Raw genomic sequence first — 18,272 nt, 5'->3', positions numbered from 1 at the left:
CTGAACACCAACCAATGACATCACAGTGGTTACATCCATCTTCGACTGAGCTATATTTGTGTCCAAATAGTCTATGATCGTTCTCTATGAATGTAGCTTGATAACATTGTGCTTTCTGGGAAGCTGCAGGTTAATAGTCGATGGTTTTCTTCAAAAACACAACATTTAGGCTTTAAAATGCATGGGTCGCTTTGGAGTCCATCTGTTTTGTAATGTTAGTTTAGTTTTAGAGGTGTTTGTTTTGGACAGTTCCACCCCCATACTATGAAGAGTAGAATCTAGTTTTAAAAATTACATTTTAAAGCACAGGAGTGGGGTTTTCTCCACCGGGGATGACCTGGTTACTGTGGATGAGGGGTTTTCAAACTGTGAGGTGCATTTCCCCAGTGGGAGTGGGAGAGTTGGAGGAAGAAGCCAAGAATAGTGAACATTGTGTTCATGCATGCTTGTGTTATGGAAACAACAGCAGATTAGTTGCAGCAATTTCATTGCTGATCTGTCTGTTCATCAGCGTGGCAGCAGCAGGAGATGCTGCGACATATAGCTGAAGGAGGTGTAATTATAATGTGTGTCAAACATCGAACTCCTTCTCAGAGTCATAACTCTGAAAACACGAGTTTCATGTGCATATTTTTATACTTGGTATAGTTTCTGGTTTCCAAGTATACCAACGTTACTTGGCTGTACACTGTCTCACTGACACTTCAGCGTTGTCCCTTAGGCCTCAGAACTGTTGTGTTTTTAACTACTAAGGTATTCCTCCAGTTTGTACTGTAATGGTTATGTTGCAAACAGAGACTTAAAAAGGATAATTTGGTTTATGTTCTTTGTTCTAATTAGCTTGAATTTAAATGAATACGGGATAAAAATTGAGTTCAGTTTGTAGCCTGTGGCTAATTAATGGACATTATGGGATCATTATTTTCTCCTAAGAGTAAGATGTCTTTTTTTTTTTTCAGTTTGAAATGTAAACTCTCCTCTGTTGTTTCCTTAACGGTCAGAATGTATGCATCTGATATCTAATTCTGAATTATCAATATTGGAGCAGCATAATAATAAAACAAGGATCACACACAATATCTTGTCTCATATATGAAAAAAACTAGATGTGACTATGTTCGAGGTAGTATGTTACATTTTGATGTCATAAAACTGTAACCTGTTTAAGATCCACCGTCTCTGGCAAACTTAAGGCTAGGGTTAGAGGTCAGTCCAAAATGGTTTCAGAAACGAAAAAAATGTTACTTCCAGCCTTCTTGCATGTATTTTGAACTTCAAATTCTTCTGTTATTCACAGTTAGTTCTCATACTACATACTTAATGTTATCACTTAACTGTAAAACAAATATAAATTAAAGTTACAATTTTTTTCTTAAAAGCTTTAAATTATACAGCGGTCCATCAACCTATAAATAGTCCCACAAATTCCCATTGTTTAGGTGGTTCAGATGCCTCTTAAAAAAGGGAAATATAACGCAGTATAATTGCACGACGTTCATTTTGTTTTGTTTTTTAATTCAAATATTTTTGATTTATTATTGATGTATATGTGCTGCACAAATACTAACCAGACGTGTTGAAAATGTTGACTGTCAAATCAAAAGTTCCTTACAGCTTTAAAATGTATATTGTTAGGCTACCAGAACACAGTTAATTCCAGTGAGTAATACTTTTTCAGTGGTTTACCATTTTAAGTTACCATCATAGCTCATATACAGAATCTTTTTCTTACCTCCATCTCATTCTACAGCGTAGACTTCACTTGCAAGCAGGCGGATAATCATGGAGGAGCCACTAGGCTAATTTTTCTCGAGCTGTTGCTAGCTTGCTAACAGATCTTACAGTAATATTTTGTGCCCTTCTAGATTTCAGTCAGCTTTTGCATACCTGAAATCAACATTATTCTTAACAAGCCTAAAAATCTGGGTCCAGAGGCTAAAGAATGAAGTTAATCACCATAACATGAATGTCAGACACATTTACAGTTAAAGAGGTTACGTCCACAAACAATTGTGTAATTGTGTCGACTCAGCACGGTCTATATGGAACACGAAAAATATCTGAGAGTGATGTGTAGGTCTTCCACCTTAAATCAGTGCAGCAAAGGTACAAAACGGTGAAGCTGGTATCACCAGAGTACAGAAAATTAACTGTTTGATACTCAAAATGTGGCACAGATGTCTCTCCCAGATGTGTTTTTGTAGTAGTTCACATCCCTGTGGAAAGAAAAAAATCAGTTTCAAGTTCCCTCCCTTTAAGCTGTTTCGAGCTGTTATTGTGGACTGTTCTTGTAGCTTACCTACAGTCTTATGGTAACCTGCAATATCAACAGCTCCCAGAGATGAATACATTAGGCTTAGAGTCAGAGGCTTTTGTGCATTTGCCAAGAGAGTCTCCTGCCGCACTGTCAAGGCAAGTTCCCCAGAGACCCCGGGATCAGCATCGCATATTTAGCAGAGGGAAGGAGCGAGGAGGTGGCCTGCATTGGAAAATTGCCCCAGCAGCCCATACCTAACCACATCTGACAGGTTTATTCAGAGGTTGCAATTCAAATGCGTGGAGGTCGTAGAGAATGACTCCTGGACCAGCTGTTTGCCATCATTGTCACAGTTGTAAACTGTGTCCCGTCCCCCGTCTCCCCCCCCCCCGTTTCCCTTCCCGACACCTGCACCTGTGTGTCTGTGTGTGAGGGGAAAAAAAGACCCCCAACATCTGCCACATGATAAATCGAAGCACATCGCTGCAAATTAGAGGCTCAATGAGTTACTCTGTATTATCTGAATGTATCACTATCCCAGGGCAAGCGTTCTCTGTCGGCCGCTGACAAATAGGCCCCTGTATTCATCAATGAAATGACAAAGAGATGTTTCGCTGCTTTCATTTGTCACCGCTTAGCTTTTGCTCATATACACGTTCCCGTTGTGCTCTGCTCAGCATCGCCACGGGCCAGAACACTTGTTCAACTGGAGGCGTCTTCTCCGCTCTTGTTCAGGAAGAAAGAGCCAGACCTAGATTACCCCCTTGCGATTTTTGTCTTGATGATGCCCCGCCATGCAGTCGGCATGCACCTTTTGTTAAAGGTTCTACTTGCATCAGTATCAAATTACTCTGAAACTAATTGTTACCAAACAAAATCACGGAAATGTCATTATCCCGTGTTCCAGTCCTGGCTGCCCCGGCCGTCTTGAGTGCCTACTGTGACTGCAGCCAAATCTCATTTCGTGTAATTCATTAAGTGCATTGAGATCACTGTCTTACCTGCTGCTAATCCCATTGGAGGAGAATTAAACATGATGTAACTCCCATGTCAGAAATGAGGCTCTGGCTGGTATCTTTCCGTTCCAGCATTGCCAATATGGAACAGAATCCAAGGAGGCTAACCGAAATAGTAGAACATCAGCTCCATGCTGGAGATGTACGCGAGAGAAACTGTGTTTGTTTCTGTTCACATGGTAGCTGAATTCCTTTGGGTGAGAGGACCACGAAGTGTGCAATGCATGTGGGTTGGAATTGTTTATGTTAAATCCTCCAGGAGCAGTAATCCGTTCTGAGCATTGTGAGTCCTTGCTGACTACTGTGGCATTAAAAAAAAAAACAAAAAAATCTCCCTCAGGCACTTCTCCGCATGTCGAGTCCTGCTGAGAGCCAAGCACTGTTAATTGAATCGTGTTGTCTAATTCACTGTCCTTGTAGCAGTTTTAACCATCGAATGTGATGGTTAGGGAAATATTTTAGATACAGTAACAAAGAAGCTGCAACCAACTGGTGTGGCAGGCAAGACCAGTCATGAAGATAGGATTGAATCCTCCCCACACGGGACCAAACCTGTGATTTGTACTAATTGCAGAGAAAATTGAATTATTCTTTGTTAGCTCCAAACAAATGAGAGTCATCTGTAATTTCTACCACAAATTAGAAATTTCAGTTATCCTCTACTATTTTATTTTTGTATGTGGAGCCTCTAATTTGTTTTTGTGGAGCTAATTATTGCCTCCTTTTCTTTCTCTTTTTAGCCTGATAAAAATGCCTCAAGACAACATATTGCCACAAAATGTGATTTTCTTATTGCCTGGAGACTGACGAATTCTCAGATTTTCATTCAGCACCTCCAGCAGCACGGTTTTATCATGCATGAAGCAGAATATCTTTCTCTCTTCAATTAATGTCACATTTTTTATAAAGCACCAATTCAAAACATCAGTCACCTCGACGCACTTTATATTGTAAGGTAAAGGCCCTGCATTGTTACAGACAAAACTGTCAGAATTGGACAATCTAACCAAACCTATAAGTAAGCACTTGGAAATAGGGGTGGGTTTTAATAATCGATTCATCGATTAAAATCGATTCTGGCTTGGATAACGTGATATTGATTCATTAAAATCCTGAATCGATTTTTTTATATAAATGTATTTTGCCCAAAATTTCAGAAACGTCACAAAATTTTGACAACCACCAAACATTTAAAACAGTAAATGACAGCAGTACACGGCTTCTGCACAAAGACGTAAACACAAAGCGCAGACCCGCAGATCAGAATCAGTGAGATGTCGCCTTTCTCACCCGACGGCACGGACACGGTCGGGGCTGAAAGCCGACAGCTCGCTGATTCTGATGTTTCGGCGGGTCCACGCTTTGTGTTTACGCCCTTTTTGCGCTGATACTGAAGGTGTTGTTTTTATCTCTCTCCAAGCAATATTGACCGAACCAGCAGCAAAAGAAGATCCAAACTAAGCTTCACATAAACATCGTCATGGACTCCCTCTGACTTTTGCTGTTTTGCTTCCACCAATAAAATCACACTTCATGCACAGCTCTCTCTCTCTCTCTCTGTACTTCAAGAACAGTTTCCCGTCTATCCCCGAAATCTGTTTTCTGCATTATTCGCTTGCTTGTTACGCATAAGACTACAGTTATTTACAGCGCTGTCGGACAATGTTTTTTTTTCCTTTTACTTACTTCCGAAAAGAAAACCTAATTTCTGCCGTTCAACAGGCTTCTGAACAAATTTAAACTTTTTGAAATTATACAAAATGCAAAACGCTTAGCCGTGTCTCTAATAAAACCGCTGTAACTTCAGAGGTAATGTTCATAAGTTGATTAATGGTTTTCTTTCGTTTTTGGTGTACTGCAGAATATTTTTATAAAACCCCAGGCCAGGAAAATCACCTTCATGTTTTTCTGTGTTTTATCTTCAGCTACTTTGACACAAAAGCATCTGCTGTGACGCTCACACCTTTGATAAAGTCTGGAAAGTGTCAGCTTCCTTTTTCTAGATACAAAAATATGTAAATGTATTGATCTGAATTATAATATTTCTGACTGTCTGAGGCAAAATTTCCCAGATTCAAATCGGAATGGGAGAGGAGAAGAAATGTTCAGTACATTAGGGGAAGTTCCCAAGCAGCCTAAATTTAAAGTAGAAAATTACATTTAACTATTGCATCTGTGATCTGTTCTATATATAACCAGAATACAACCAGCTGGCAGCCAGTTGAGACGAGTCCCCCCGAGTTGTGTTCAGTGACATAAACTCATTCAGACTGTTGGCAACATGTTGGCAAACTGTTTGCATTTATTAATTAGACAGCAAGTATTTTGAAACCTTTGACATGGTCGGATGGAAAAATGTCGGATGGCGACTGTTTGCAGAAAAGTTACGACCGATCAGGTGACCTGGGCCTTAAGATCAAAAGCGCTCTCGAGTGTGCCACAGCCTCAAAATGTGGGCAACCGTGTAGTCGCTGTAGTCAGTTGCAGAATGTGAAAGACTTTTATGCATTCTAGGCATCCTCTAATTTTTTTATAGATGCAGGGAGGCTACTGTCCTGCTTTTACTCCTGTGACTGAGCTCTGTCAAGCTAAGCGTGTTTTTCAGCTGAGCCAATTGTTCGATTTTCTCAGGAGCAAGGTGCATGAGATGAGCTCTCTTGTTTGTAGTATTTTTCAAAATCCAGACTATTTAAATTTTTTAAACAAATTAAAATATTGATATTTCGTGTCCTTGTATCAATACAGTCTTGCCACGACCTGTCATGACTCTGTTCTGCATAAGCACGTATAGTCGAGCTACATCAGAAGTGAAAGCGGTGAGTGATTTGCAGTGTGCAGATGTTTTTCTTCAGGGCTAATTTATTGATGGCATGAATTCCCTTGATAATACTTGGCAGGTGTGAACAGAATTCATTTAAAACTAAGCCAAGATCAAAACCAAAGGTGTTAAAATAACGGAAGGAAAAACATTTGTCAGGCGTAACACGGGGTAGTGATACTTCAACTTGATGCATGAGGCCAACTTTTTGGCACCCTCAATCTGATAGCGTGAGTAGTATTTCTACCCCTGCAGCAGAAAAGCTCCAGCAAATTCCAGCCTGTTCAGCTTTCTGAAATATGCTGGCAGGAAGAAGCTGAATAAATGACACAAAGCTACTTTGTGAAATTTTTGACCAAGACAGATGACCGAGGATTGCAAATACTGGCTTATTTGTTTTCGGCGCGGCAATATCACGGGGTGTTGTTTTGCCTTCATCGTTAAAAAGTTAAGACCAGTGTGTGGCACAGCTGTATGGAGGCAAGACATTTTTCTTTGAACAGATGGTGTCGTAATTTAGTAATCTTGGGAACAACAAAGCTTTCCTTCTTCTTTTCATTTGCTTAATTTTCTCACTTTGTTGTTTGCTTTTCTGACACCTTTTGTTGCGTTTTTTCCTTCTCTTTAGCACAGGCCACGGCGTGCGTGCACTTTCTGGGAAAAGTTCGTAAAGCGAGGGCTGCACGTCGCTGAACTCATTTGGATTTAGTACAGACTGCTTGGAATAAATCCAGCGCCGGAGTGTCAGTGGCATCCTATCTGTTACAGTGGTATTGTAGAGCACAGTGCCGCGGCCGTGATACGCCTGTTGTAACATGCAGTGCCAGACCCTCTGTTAGTCTTCAGTGGCCTCAGAGGCCAGTCCTTATCTTTTGACAACACGCCTCTCAGCCATCCACTAGCATTCAAATGAAAGACTCACTTAGGAGCTGTTCTCTCTCCCTCCTATCTGTCTCTGCACCCCACCCCCGGCCCCCTTCAACCTCTCACTGTCACACTAATCCTGTTTAGCGCTGGAAACACGGCACTTTTGCAGTATTGTCGCACTATTGTGCTCTGGAAGGTATTTCGAGTAAATGGTATATCAGTACAGACACATCAGATATTATAATCACTTCACTGAAACCATCATCACAGTCTGTGCTCCATTTTTAAAAAGCTTTTTGTGTGACAGACGCCGGTGAAAAGAATCATTTTAAATGTGCCACTGTGATTTATAAACCAGGCATGTTTCGCCTCTCAGCCTTCTTGTAACTCAATTATAGAGTAGCTGCTCTAATAAATGGCAATAACATGCCATTGTTAAAGTTTAATGTGGCCCTTAATACCAGTCAGCGTTGTCCAATGTGAGTGGACAGCACCTAGATAGAGTCACCAGTGAGACGAGATGAGGACTTAGCAGTAAGGGCTTGTGCTGAAGCCTAATTAAAGTTTCTACCAGCGCTGCGACCGCTGTGCTTGGTCTGCATCTGCTATGGTTAAAGAGGGCTTTGTGCATCATGGACTGTATAGAACAATATACATTTTCAAAGCTCTGCTTTAAATTTGGTGCTCCCACACTGGATCACGGAACTTTGTTTATAGCAGAGGAAGCTAAGTCATCAGCTAACGCTAGCAAGATTGTCAGCAGTCTCATTAGCCCTGTGGTTGCATTACCTGCTAATTAGAGGTAAGTAATAGACTAATTACAGTAATAGACTAACTACAGCTTCAGTCATCAAGACACATCAAGCTGTACTACATTTGTAGTTATGGTTTGTAATAGTGTTGAATTGGAGATTTTAACATGGGATCGTATGCGGATTGACTAATTTTTGGAGATTCTTATATAGCGCTGTATAGGGCTGCACAATTAATCGTTAGAAAATCGCGATCTCAATTCATACTTATGTGCGATCTCATTTCCAAATGACAACGATTTTAAAAAAAAAAGAAAAAGAAAAAAAAGACGACGACGATTGTATCGCTTTTTGATCCGGGACGTAATCTGCATGAAAACAAGAAAATCTGACGTGTTAGAAATAGAGAATTAGAAAAAAATAGAGTCAACCTCATTAGAGAAACAGTTTTTGGCAGTTCTGCTTGTGTTTGTTTGATTTTTTTTAAAGCAGGTTGTGTTTTGCCACAGGGTATTGCCATCTTACTAGTAGGCGTAACAGCACAAATGTCAGTCACCGTGGATTTTTATCAAAATATTGTAACCCTGAAAACTAGAATTGTTTTTCACAATAACACACAGGGTTTCTAAATGAATTCAGTTCAGTTTTATTAATAAAGCCCTAATTTTACTACCATATCTCGCTAACTCTGGATTGTAAGGTAAACCCTTCCTATTATGAAGAAACGATTCCCAACCATGTGAAACACGAAGAACTAAGACGTTACTTATTACAGTTATTCATACGAGAGAACCATTCAAATTAAAATAACATGTTCTAACCACCGCCTATTTTATTATTTTTATTCACTATGTTTTTATTTATTCTTCTTAAAAAAAGGCTAATCTGTAACATGGATGTGTCTTTTTCTGGTAACAGGTGAATGAAATTGTAACCTGCTTTTAATAAAAGCCTGGCACAAATAAATTTCATCTTGTCTTTTAATGTTATACTTATTTTGTATAAGAAAATTGATATGTATTGCTGCTATTGCTGCCACATGATATGAAATCAATACAGAACACACATAAAAAGGGATAAAGTTATCCCTGTAGGAATATTGCACAAATATAGTACACAGAGTTTGACGTGAGGAGCTAAAAAAAAAAGTAGTGCTTTCTTTTGTTTCTTTTTTTTTTTTTATATTAATACCATTTCCTTGCAGTCTAATGCTAGTCTAATAGAACCCACAAAGTGCATTTGTGAGGTGAAGTCTATTTGTTTTATTGTAGTAAATTTTCTGAATGACAATGCAGCATCAGCAGAGTATGGAGGCTACTGGCTGCTGATGAGGAGGAAAACTACTCTTTAACTCTCGATTACAGAACCCCCCTGCAGCCTTGATAGCACAGGAACAGAATAATTTTTCTATTAAGATCTTCACATTTAATTATTATTCCTCATACTGAAGGAAATTGAATTCAACAATGCAATTTAAAAACAAATAAAACTGCGTATTGTAGAGGAGTAGGAGAGTCATCTCCCTGGTTACATGACCGCTGGTGGGTCTCAGCAGTGAACTGGAGCTTGTACTATAGATGTGCCATTGCATGGGTTTCCAATGGCGAGCAGCTTCATGCCAAGCCTTACATCACAAAATAGGATGGCGTGATTTGATGCACACTACCACTGGACTCTAGAACAAATTGTGCTTCATTATCTGGCAGTCTGAGATCGTTACCTGCATGACGCCATTGTGCCAGGTCTGTTTGGTGGAGGGGGGATAATGCTGTGGGGTTGTTGAACCCCGCCTAGTTCCAGTAAAGGGGGTAATTAATGCTTCAGCTTACTACAATATCTTGTACAATTTTTGTACTCCCAACTCTGCACGAACATTTTGGAGAAGGCCCTTTCCTGTTCCAGCATAAATGTGCTACAGTGTACGAATTAAAGGTCCATATAAAGACAATGTTGGATGACTTTGGATGTGGAAGGACTTGACTAGCCTGCACCGTGCCCTGACCTCAACCCCATCGAACACCTTTGGGATGAACTAGAATGGAGATTGCAAGCCAGGCCGTCTCGTTCAACATCCACGTCTGTAATCACAAACGCTCTTTAGGAGATTTCCTGCAGTCACACCCCAAAACTTTGCAGAAAGCCTTTTGGGAAGAGTGGAAACTGTTGGTGCTGCAAAATGTATCATACATCTTCATGTAGATGATATTTGTAGGTGGCCCAGTACTTTTGTCCATATGGAGTATCAGTGACTTAGGCTGGTAGACTTTCTCCAGCCCACACAGCTCATTATTTTTAATTAGCCATACCTTTTGTGTCATTAACTATCGAGCTTTAAACACAGCCAGATGTCTGATGTGGTATTTTTCCACATCATTTTATGTAACTCTGCAACCAAGTAGGACAGACACATTCCTTGCTAATTTCATTAACTTTGCTTTCCTTTATACACCAGCTAATTGGTTTTAGTTTGAGACACGGAAAAGTTAAGATTTTTTTCACGGCATTAAATGGTGTAACTCATTGGGTATATTTGGAAACCGACTGTGTATGTTCGCTCAGTCTAGCAGAAAAGTGTTAGGTTCAAGTGTAACTCAAATAACTAAATTATCTCCTGTGAATTATCTTATTTGACAGCTGACTCCTTCTAAGGATTCTCGTCATTCAATATTCAGGACCACCCTTGTTTATTCCAACCTGATAAAGTGACCTTAAACCAGAGTCAACTTTTAAATACATTGAAATGGGATGTTCTCAGAGTAATGAGACAAAAGCAGACGTCGTTCTGACAAAAACAGCAACATTATTTTAAATTCAAATGGGAAGACATTTATAGCCACACACAATCTTTCCAGTCGTCTATTAGTTGATGCCGTTTCAGCTTCAAACACTTGAGTTGTGGCTTTTCCATTTCTTTTTAATACATTTAAATATTCTGTGATTAAAGATTCATAGATGATGTTAGGAACCTGATGCTTGAGTTCATGGCTGGGAAAAGGAGGTTGCTATGGAGAAAAGCATCACCAACTTAATGAAGCCTAATATAAGATAGCTGCTCCTTTCCTCACCTTGACTGATGCCATGTAATAAACCACCGAGCCTTATAAAGTTATGTAGTGTTCAGAATGGAAAGGTGCTACTAGTCTTAATTCTAGAAAAAATCAATTGCTGTCATTTGTTCTCATAAGATTTTTTAAAACATTTTTAATATTTCCAATATTAAAAATGTCACCAATTAGTATTTTCACCATTGCTCAATGGTTAGTATTCTAACAATAAACATCATTTCAACATTAAATTTATGGCATTTTGGCATGAAGCAGCAAGCATCATGGCTGAAAAATGAAACCAGTACGTGTGCTAAAACCTGCAGTTCCTCTAATGACCACTAGATGCTAGTGTAACGTGAGGGTTCACTAGATGGTTTGGAATCTCTCTGAATAATTAGGAACAGCAAGACGGAGACGGATAACTTTTTAGCAGCCTCTTTACTTTTAGCACACGGCAACAACAACCCACACTTCCTGTGTGCCGCCCTCATGAATACTTCACTGGCCTCTCAGAAGCCAGGAAATCTTATACTCAGATCAAAACAGGGAAAACAACCAGGTAGATATAACACATACTTATTACTGGTTTGAACATGCATGTCTAAACATTCAAACATGTAAACATGTAAATATCAAAACACGTAACCACCAAATAGCTACATAACTAGCTTTATAACCTTTGTAAACACCTCTTTGTATATCAAATTAGATTTAAATTTACTTCTACACTTTACACTAGTTTTAAAAATTGAGATTTTTTTTTTGACTCGGGACACAAAAAAATGAGTATTTTTTTCTCCAAAAAACAATATAAATTTTTCATTTCGGTGCTCTGAGCAGGTGAAACTCCTGTGAAAAGAGGTGGACATTAACCAAACCTTAACCCTAGGTTGCCAATAAAATGTTAACAGTTAAATATTCATGTCAGTATTATCCAACCTTGCGTTTGTCAGCCTGATCCTTTTATTGCCACTGTTTTTCAGGTTTCAGGCAGAGGGAAAGCTTCAGTTTCCTCTGCCTGTTGAAAAGTGGTTTTAATTACGTAGCTTTTGACAAAATTGCACTGCCTTTTGAGAGCCTCTGCTTTTGAAGTGGGTTCAAGAGGGTTCATATTGTAGAAAGTACAGTTATTGACTAAATTTAGCCTTCGCATTAGTGTGAAGAACTGTTTATGTTGCAAAAGTGTTTGTAACTGTAGAATTAGAAATGTCAGAAGGGACTTTAATTCCCTTAAAGCTGCCTCGAGACAAATAGAAAAGAATTCACAATTTTTCCACGTGAACACCAGTAACATAGTACCTTTAAAATACTACAGTCATTCAAAGTGGTTTACAACATAAAATTAAAAAGGAAAAAAACAACAATAATAATAATAATAATAATATCAATAAAAACAATAATAATAGCAATTATAGTACAGCTCTCTGGTGGTTTCATTTCTCGGTTCCTATGGGGAGCATAGTGGCTAAATGCATTATCAGCCTGTTTAGTTCCAGATCTGGGAACTACTAGGTAACCAGATGTTGCAGACCCAGTTTTCATATTTACACCCCAATCCATTTAAAGATTTTAAAACAATCAATTATACTTACTGGAAGCCAATGCAGTGAACTGACAACTGGAGTCATTTTTGTTACAATTCTAGCAGCAGCATTGTGAACTAACTGTAGCTGTCTAATAGTCGTTTAGGGAGGGCAATAAAAAGAGCATTGCAGTAGCCTTCCTTTATAAGAAATAAACGGAGAGAACCATCAACCAGGTTCAGAAGCTCAGAGCTCAGCTAAACTGTTGAAAGTAGTTTTAAGAAAACACTGAAGCTTGCTTTTCCTCTATTTACATTCAGAAGTATCTTCCTGTTTGCCCAATTCAATTATGACAGGTGCAATATCGTCAAAGATCCTGAGTTTCAGAGTTAAACTGATCAGGCTGGTCATCCACAGGCTAGCTGTGGCTGTCACTAATAAAATACCAGCATTTTCATTTAAATATATGTTTTAGTTGTAGGTCTTGCTTTATTTCCTGGGGTGATCAGCCCACTGAAGAAAACACAAAAATTAATAAACATTAATAAAAGTAATACTAAGGCCACTTAGCGATCAGTAGCTCTAGTGTATTACCATGAATGTGGGGGTTATGGGTTAGCTGCTGTACCAAATCAAACAAAGCAATGAGTTATTTTAGTTTGCTGTCAGGAGGGTTGCCAATATGAAGATTAAAATTGCCAGTTATAGTCTGAAAAAGTCACCCAGTTGGATGACCAAGAAGTTTCCAAATACTCGTATCCAGCAGATTCCTAAAATCCAGCTGACGTAATTCACCACAGACTAAGAAAACAACTGCCTATCTCATACTTTACCCAGAGACAGGGAAGTCTTACTACATCTGAGTTGCCTTTGTTATATGTCACATGTAGTTCCTTCACTTTGCTTCTGAAGGATTAAACATAAAAGAGTCAATTCAAATGCTGTCATTTGGCAAATGCATGTTTCTAATCAGGAATTAAGTTTTTAATAATAACACGGATGTGATGAGCATTTTCTTCTGGTGCTGAATCTTACAGACATTCGTTTCAAGCTTGCAAATAAGGGGCAGATGGAATTAGCCAAGAAGTGTGTGGGGGATGAGAGATGTGTCGCTAGGGGTCGACGCCTTTTGTGGAACATAAGTCCCATTTATCCCAAATTAGGACGGGTGCGGCACTGGTTTGCTTTGATGTTCCTCTTGGCGGGGGCCTGGGTAGAGTGCGGGGGTGGGAGGGGTGCAGATTGCTGGAGTATAAACAGATGTTCAAGGCTCATCCTTTGAGGTGGTGATGAAACATAGCCACAGCAAGTCTTTGCATCCCACTGTCAGTTAGTTGACACAGAGACAAGGGCAGGGCTGCAGTTGCTACTCTAATAGTCCTGCATATGTACTTCCAACAGCAGCAGATGAAGCTTTTTGACCTATATATGTGCTGAAAGCTTTGATGTATTGCATTGCAAAAAAAGTTGTCTTTAGTAAGAGATAAGATTTAACGACACTCGCATGTCGTTAACCCGCATCAGAAAGGTATCGAACCGCAAGTTAAACAAACAGCACAACACAGACGAATGTATTAATCATACTGTATGTTTTCTTAACCTCATCGCTCCACATTTCAGCAGGTGTGATGTTGAACAGCTTGTCATATCAACATCCTGTTAATGTCAAAATGTTTTCTGGATTTTTTTCTGTGTTGAGCTTCATCTAGCAGGGTAAATTTTGTCTACTTTTTTGCTACAGGAATACGACGACGGCTACGGGACAACTTATGATGACCAAGGATATGAATCGTATGACAACAATTACAGTAATCAAGGACAAAAGTAAGTTCGACTTTTTACCGAAAGAGTCACAAGTATTACACATTTATTCCACGGATTTATGGGTAAATGTGCTATATACGACTGTTTTAATACATGAGGCACCAAGTACTTCATTGAGATGATGTATGATAATATATTATCACAGTGCAATACACCATGACTATCCTGTAAGCTGGAAGCAGTCCTCAGGAGCAGTGGTCCTCAACCCCCGGGCCACGGACCGGTACAGGTCCGTGAGTTGTTTGGTGCTGGGTCGCAAGAGTTGAGGCTCAGGTGTGAAATTTATGGTTTTCCCGTGTTGTAGTTGTGTGTCTTATTTTGAAAGAAATATTTACGCGTTACCATAGCGACCAGAGAGCATTAAGGGGCAGAGAGGAGGATGTTACTTTCAATGTTTTTGGCACATTTCAGGAGGATGCTGCTAATAAAGTTACACAATTACACAGTGAATTCGCGCTTATTATTATATTTACAAAATACCACCGTTTTTGTCTTGGTCGTATCATTTTGTTTTTGTTGCATTTATCCGTGACACCTTAAAGGCCGGTCTGTGAAAATATTGTCTGACATTAAAGCGGTCCGTGGCGCAAAAAAGGTTGGGGACCGCTGTTCAGTAGCATCTCCTAAATAAGAGACCCCAAGTTTAGAGCAGAATCGAGTTTGGCGTTAATGTTTGTTATCATTGTTATAATAATAATAAACACAAAACTGGCAACATGAAACATGGGTTAAAAATGTAAACATAAAAGCAGAGCAGCCCCTCTTTTCAGTCTAATTTTCAGTTAACCTGTCTGTCCACCATGACCTCCTCCCTTTGTGGACTTCATAGTGTTCTTTTTTGTGTTGCCTCAGTTTGTCATTTGCTCCAGAGAAAACTGCTGTCACCCGGCAGATGGTGCTGTCACAATGACTGGCTTGTAAAAATTGAGAATACAGTGCTAGAACTCATGTATTTATGCTAACAGTGGAAAAAATGCTGCTGTTGGAGATGGTGGAAATCAAAGGCAGTAAATATTGGACTTTAGACATAAACAGTTTTCTAAATACCCACAATCTCTTGTTTTCTGCTGGATGTACAGGGTGGGCCATTTATATGGATACACCGTAATAAAATGGGAATGGTTGGTGATATTAAAGTCCTGTTTGTGGCACATTAGTATATGTGAGGGGGCAAACTCCTCAAGATGGGTGGTGACCATGGTGGTCATTTAGAAGTCGGCCATCTTGGATACAACTTTTGTTTTTTCAGTAGGAAGAGGGCCATGTGACACATCAAACTTATTGGTAATGTCACAAGAAAAACAATGGTGTGCTTGGTTTCAACGTAACTTTATTCTTTCATGAATTATTTACAAGTTTCTGACCACTTATAAAATGTGTTCAATGTGCTGCCCATTGTATTGGATTGTCATTGCAACCCTCTTCTCCCACTCTTCACACACTGATAGCAACACCGCAGGAGAAATGCCAGCACAGGCATCCAGTATCCGTAGTTTCAGGTGCTGCACATCTCGTATCTTCACACCATAGAAAATTGCCTTCAGATGACCCCAAAGATAAAAGTCTAAGGGGTCAGATTGGGAGACCTTGGGGGCCATTCAACTGGCCCACGACGACCAATCCACTTTCCAGGAAACTCTTCATCTAGGAATGCTCGGACCTGGCACCCATAATGTGGTGGTGCACCATCTTGCTGGAAAAACTCATGGAACGTACCAGCTTCAGTGCAGAAAGAGGGAAACACATCATCATGTAGCAATTTCAAATATCCAGTGGCCTTGAGGTTTCCATTAATGAAGAATGGACCCACTATCATTGTACCCCATATACCACAGCAAACCATCACTTTTGTTGTTCCAACAGTCTTGGAGGGATCCATCCAATGTGGGTTAGTGTCAGACCAATAGCGGTGGTTTTGTTTGTTAACTTCACCATTAACATAAAAGTTTGCCTCATCACTGAACAAAATCTTCTGCGTGAACTGAGGGTCCTGTTCCAATTTTTGTTTTGCCCATTCTGCAAATTCTGTGCGCCGATCTGGGTCATCCTTGTTGAGATGCTGCAGTAGCTGCAGTTTGTAAGGGTGCCATTTGTGAGTAGCTAATATCCGCCGAAGGGAAGTTCGACTAATGCCACTCTCCAGTGACATGCGGCTCTTGCTACGCTGTGGGCTCTTGCAGAATGAAGCTAGGACAGCCACTGATGTTTCTTCATTAGTGACAGTTTTCTTGCGTCCACATTTTGGCAAATCCAACACTGAACCAGTTTCACGAAAGTTAGCAAGCAGTTTGTTAACTGTAGCATAGGAGATGGGTGGTCTCGTAGGGTGTCTTGCATTGAAATCTGCTGCAAAGACCCGGTTACTGCGTTCACCAGATATCAACACACTTTTGATCCACACCTCAGGTGTTAACCTCTTCGACATGTCAATGGCTGTGAACAAAGAGAAACTTGTAAATAACTCATGACAGAATAAAGTTACGTTGAAACCAAGCACACCATTGTTTTTCTTGTGACATTACCAATAAGTGTGATGTGTCACTTCCTATTGAAAAAACAAAAGTTGTATCCAAGATGGGCGACTTCTAAATGGCCACCATGGTCACCACCCATCTTGAGGAGTTCGCCCCGTCACATATACTAATGTGCCACAAACAGGACTTTAATATCACCAACCATTCCCATGTTATTACGGTGTATCCATATAAATGGCCCACCCTGTATATTTAAGCAAAACAGTTGCAAATCTTTTTTGCCAAAAAACCCCTAAAATCTAAACGAAACATTCCCCACCACTCAACAAACTGTGCCAAAAATCCAATTCATAACTAATGTGACCCATCCAGGGTGAGTAATAGGAACAAAACTGCATTTGGCAATAGGGTGAAACATTAACACAGCACAATGCAACAGCATTTTTCCAAATGACCATAAAACTCAAACACCCCTTTTAAATGGCTGCACGAACAAACTGAATGCTACACCATGTCTTTTATGCAGCTTGAGTTCGTGCCAGGGCAGAAACTTGAAAATGACATTTATCTTGACAGCCTGAGTGAGTGCACTGAATTAAAAAGCAGTTAATATGCAACGAGTTGTATTTACATCTCTTGAAGGATTAAATGCAAGTTTTGATTGCGTTACACAAGGGCAGCGAGTTCACTACTTTCTGGGCATTTGGCCTTAAGTATGGAACGAGGATATGAGCTAACAATGAGATTTTGAAGTCTTGTGGGTTGAGAGCAGCTGGATTATGGTGTGCATATTGTTAGGAGTCGTTTATGCTGTTCTGCCCTGTTTGAAACTCAGAAGAATGCTTGCTGCTAATGAAGCCTTTTGTGAAGTGTGAAATGTTTTCACTGACCTTTGAGTCGTCCTTTGCGATATTCTCAGAAAACACCCGCTTCAACTTAAAAAATACAATTAGGTAGGTGTTGAAGATTTTATATGTCTGGGCCTGGTTGTTAGTGAGGAACTAATCTTTGAATCTAAGAGCTTAAAATAAACCTCTCTCCATAGCCTCAGTGACGTAATCACAGTTTGCTCCGAGGAATTCATTCCGGCTCATTGTGATAAACATATTATCTATGCTTTAATCATCCTTTAAAAATATCAGGCGAAAGGTGCATTTCCCTCAATGTGTCACTGCGGAATAAACAGTCTTTGTGGCATGCTGCTCCATTTAACATAGGGTCCTGAACAGCTAAATGTAGAATATTGATTTTCTTACATCCAGGCAGCTATCACACTCTCCAAGCCACACAAGGTCAAAGGCTTTCACTTTGGTCTTCCACTGTATTTTATCAGCGCACAATGCACTACATTTATGTAGGCCTGCCTGTGCCACTTCAAAGAAAGAATGATTGTTGCCACATTTAGGGTGTCAAAAATTGGATTGAATTGGCGGCAGCTGGGGCAAAAAAGGAAATCAGTCAGAGAGAACAAAAACAGCATTATTCTGTCTCCTGGCTTTTGTGAGTAGGGTGGTCGATGTTTTCTTTTGTAGAGGTGTCAGGATGTATGTCACCTCGGCTTCATCCATCTTTTGTGCCATCGCTCTTTTTTTCTCTTTTTTCCTTCGTCTTTTTTTTTTTGTTCTCACACACACTCTGTCTCCGGCTCACACCGACTGCCGTTCGGAGCTTGAAATGTTGGCGGTTGGGTGTAC

General features: G+C 39.8%; 1 protein-coding gene across 1 annotated transcript in view; it reads left to right on the top strand.

Moving 5' to 3' along the window:
• khdrbs3 (KH domain containing, RNA binding, signal transduction associated 3) overlaps nucleotides 1-18,272 on the top strand; it is a 169,061-nt gene that overhangs the window by 126,825 nt on the left and 23,964 nt on the right. The window contains exon 7 of the mRNA XM_085261278.1: nucleotides 14,022-14,104. Within this exon, the coding sequence (XP_085117404.1) occupies nucleotides 14,022-14,104 (83 nt within the window). The remainder of the gene's footprint in view (nucleotides 1-14,021; nucleotides 14,105-18,272) is intronic.

This window comes from Mchenga conophoros, linkage group LG22, assembly GCF_057382185.1.
Source record: "Mchenga conophoros isolate Kocher_MC1m ecotype Shallow Benthic linkage group LG22, M_conophoros_male_GT1.1, whole genome shotgun sequence".
In the NCBI taxonomy this organism is placed as follows: domain Eukaryota; kingdom Metazoa; phylum Chordata; class Actinopteri; order Cichliformes; family Cichlidae; genus Mchenga; species Mchenga conophoros.
Note: the sequence above shows the minus strand (reverse complement) of the source record. Positions and strands in the feature narration are given on the sequence as shown.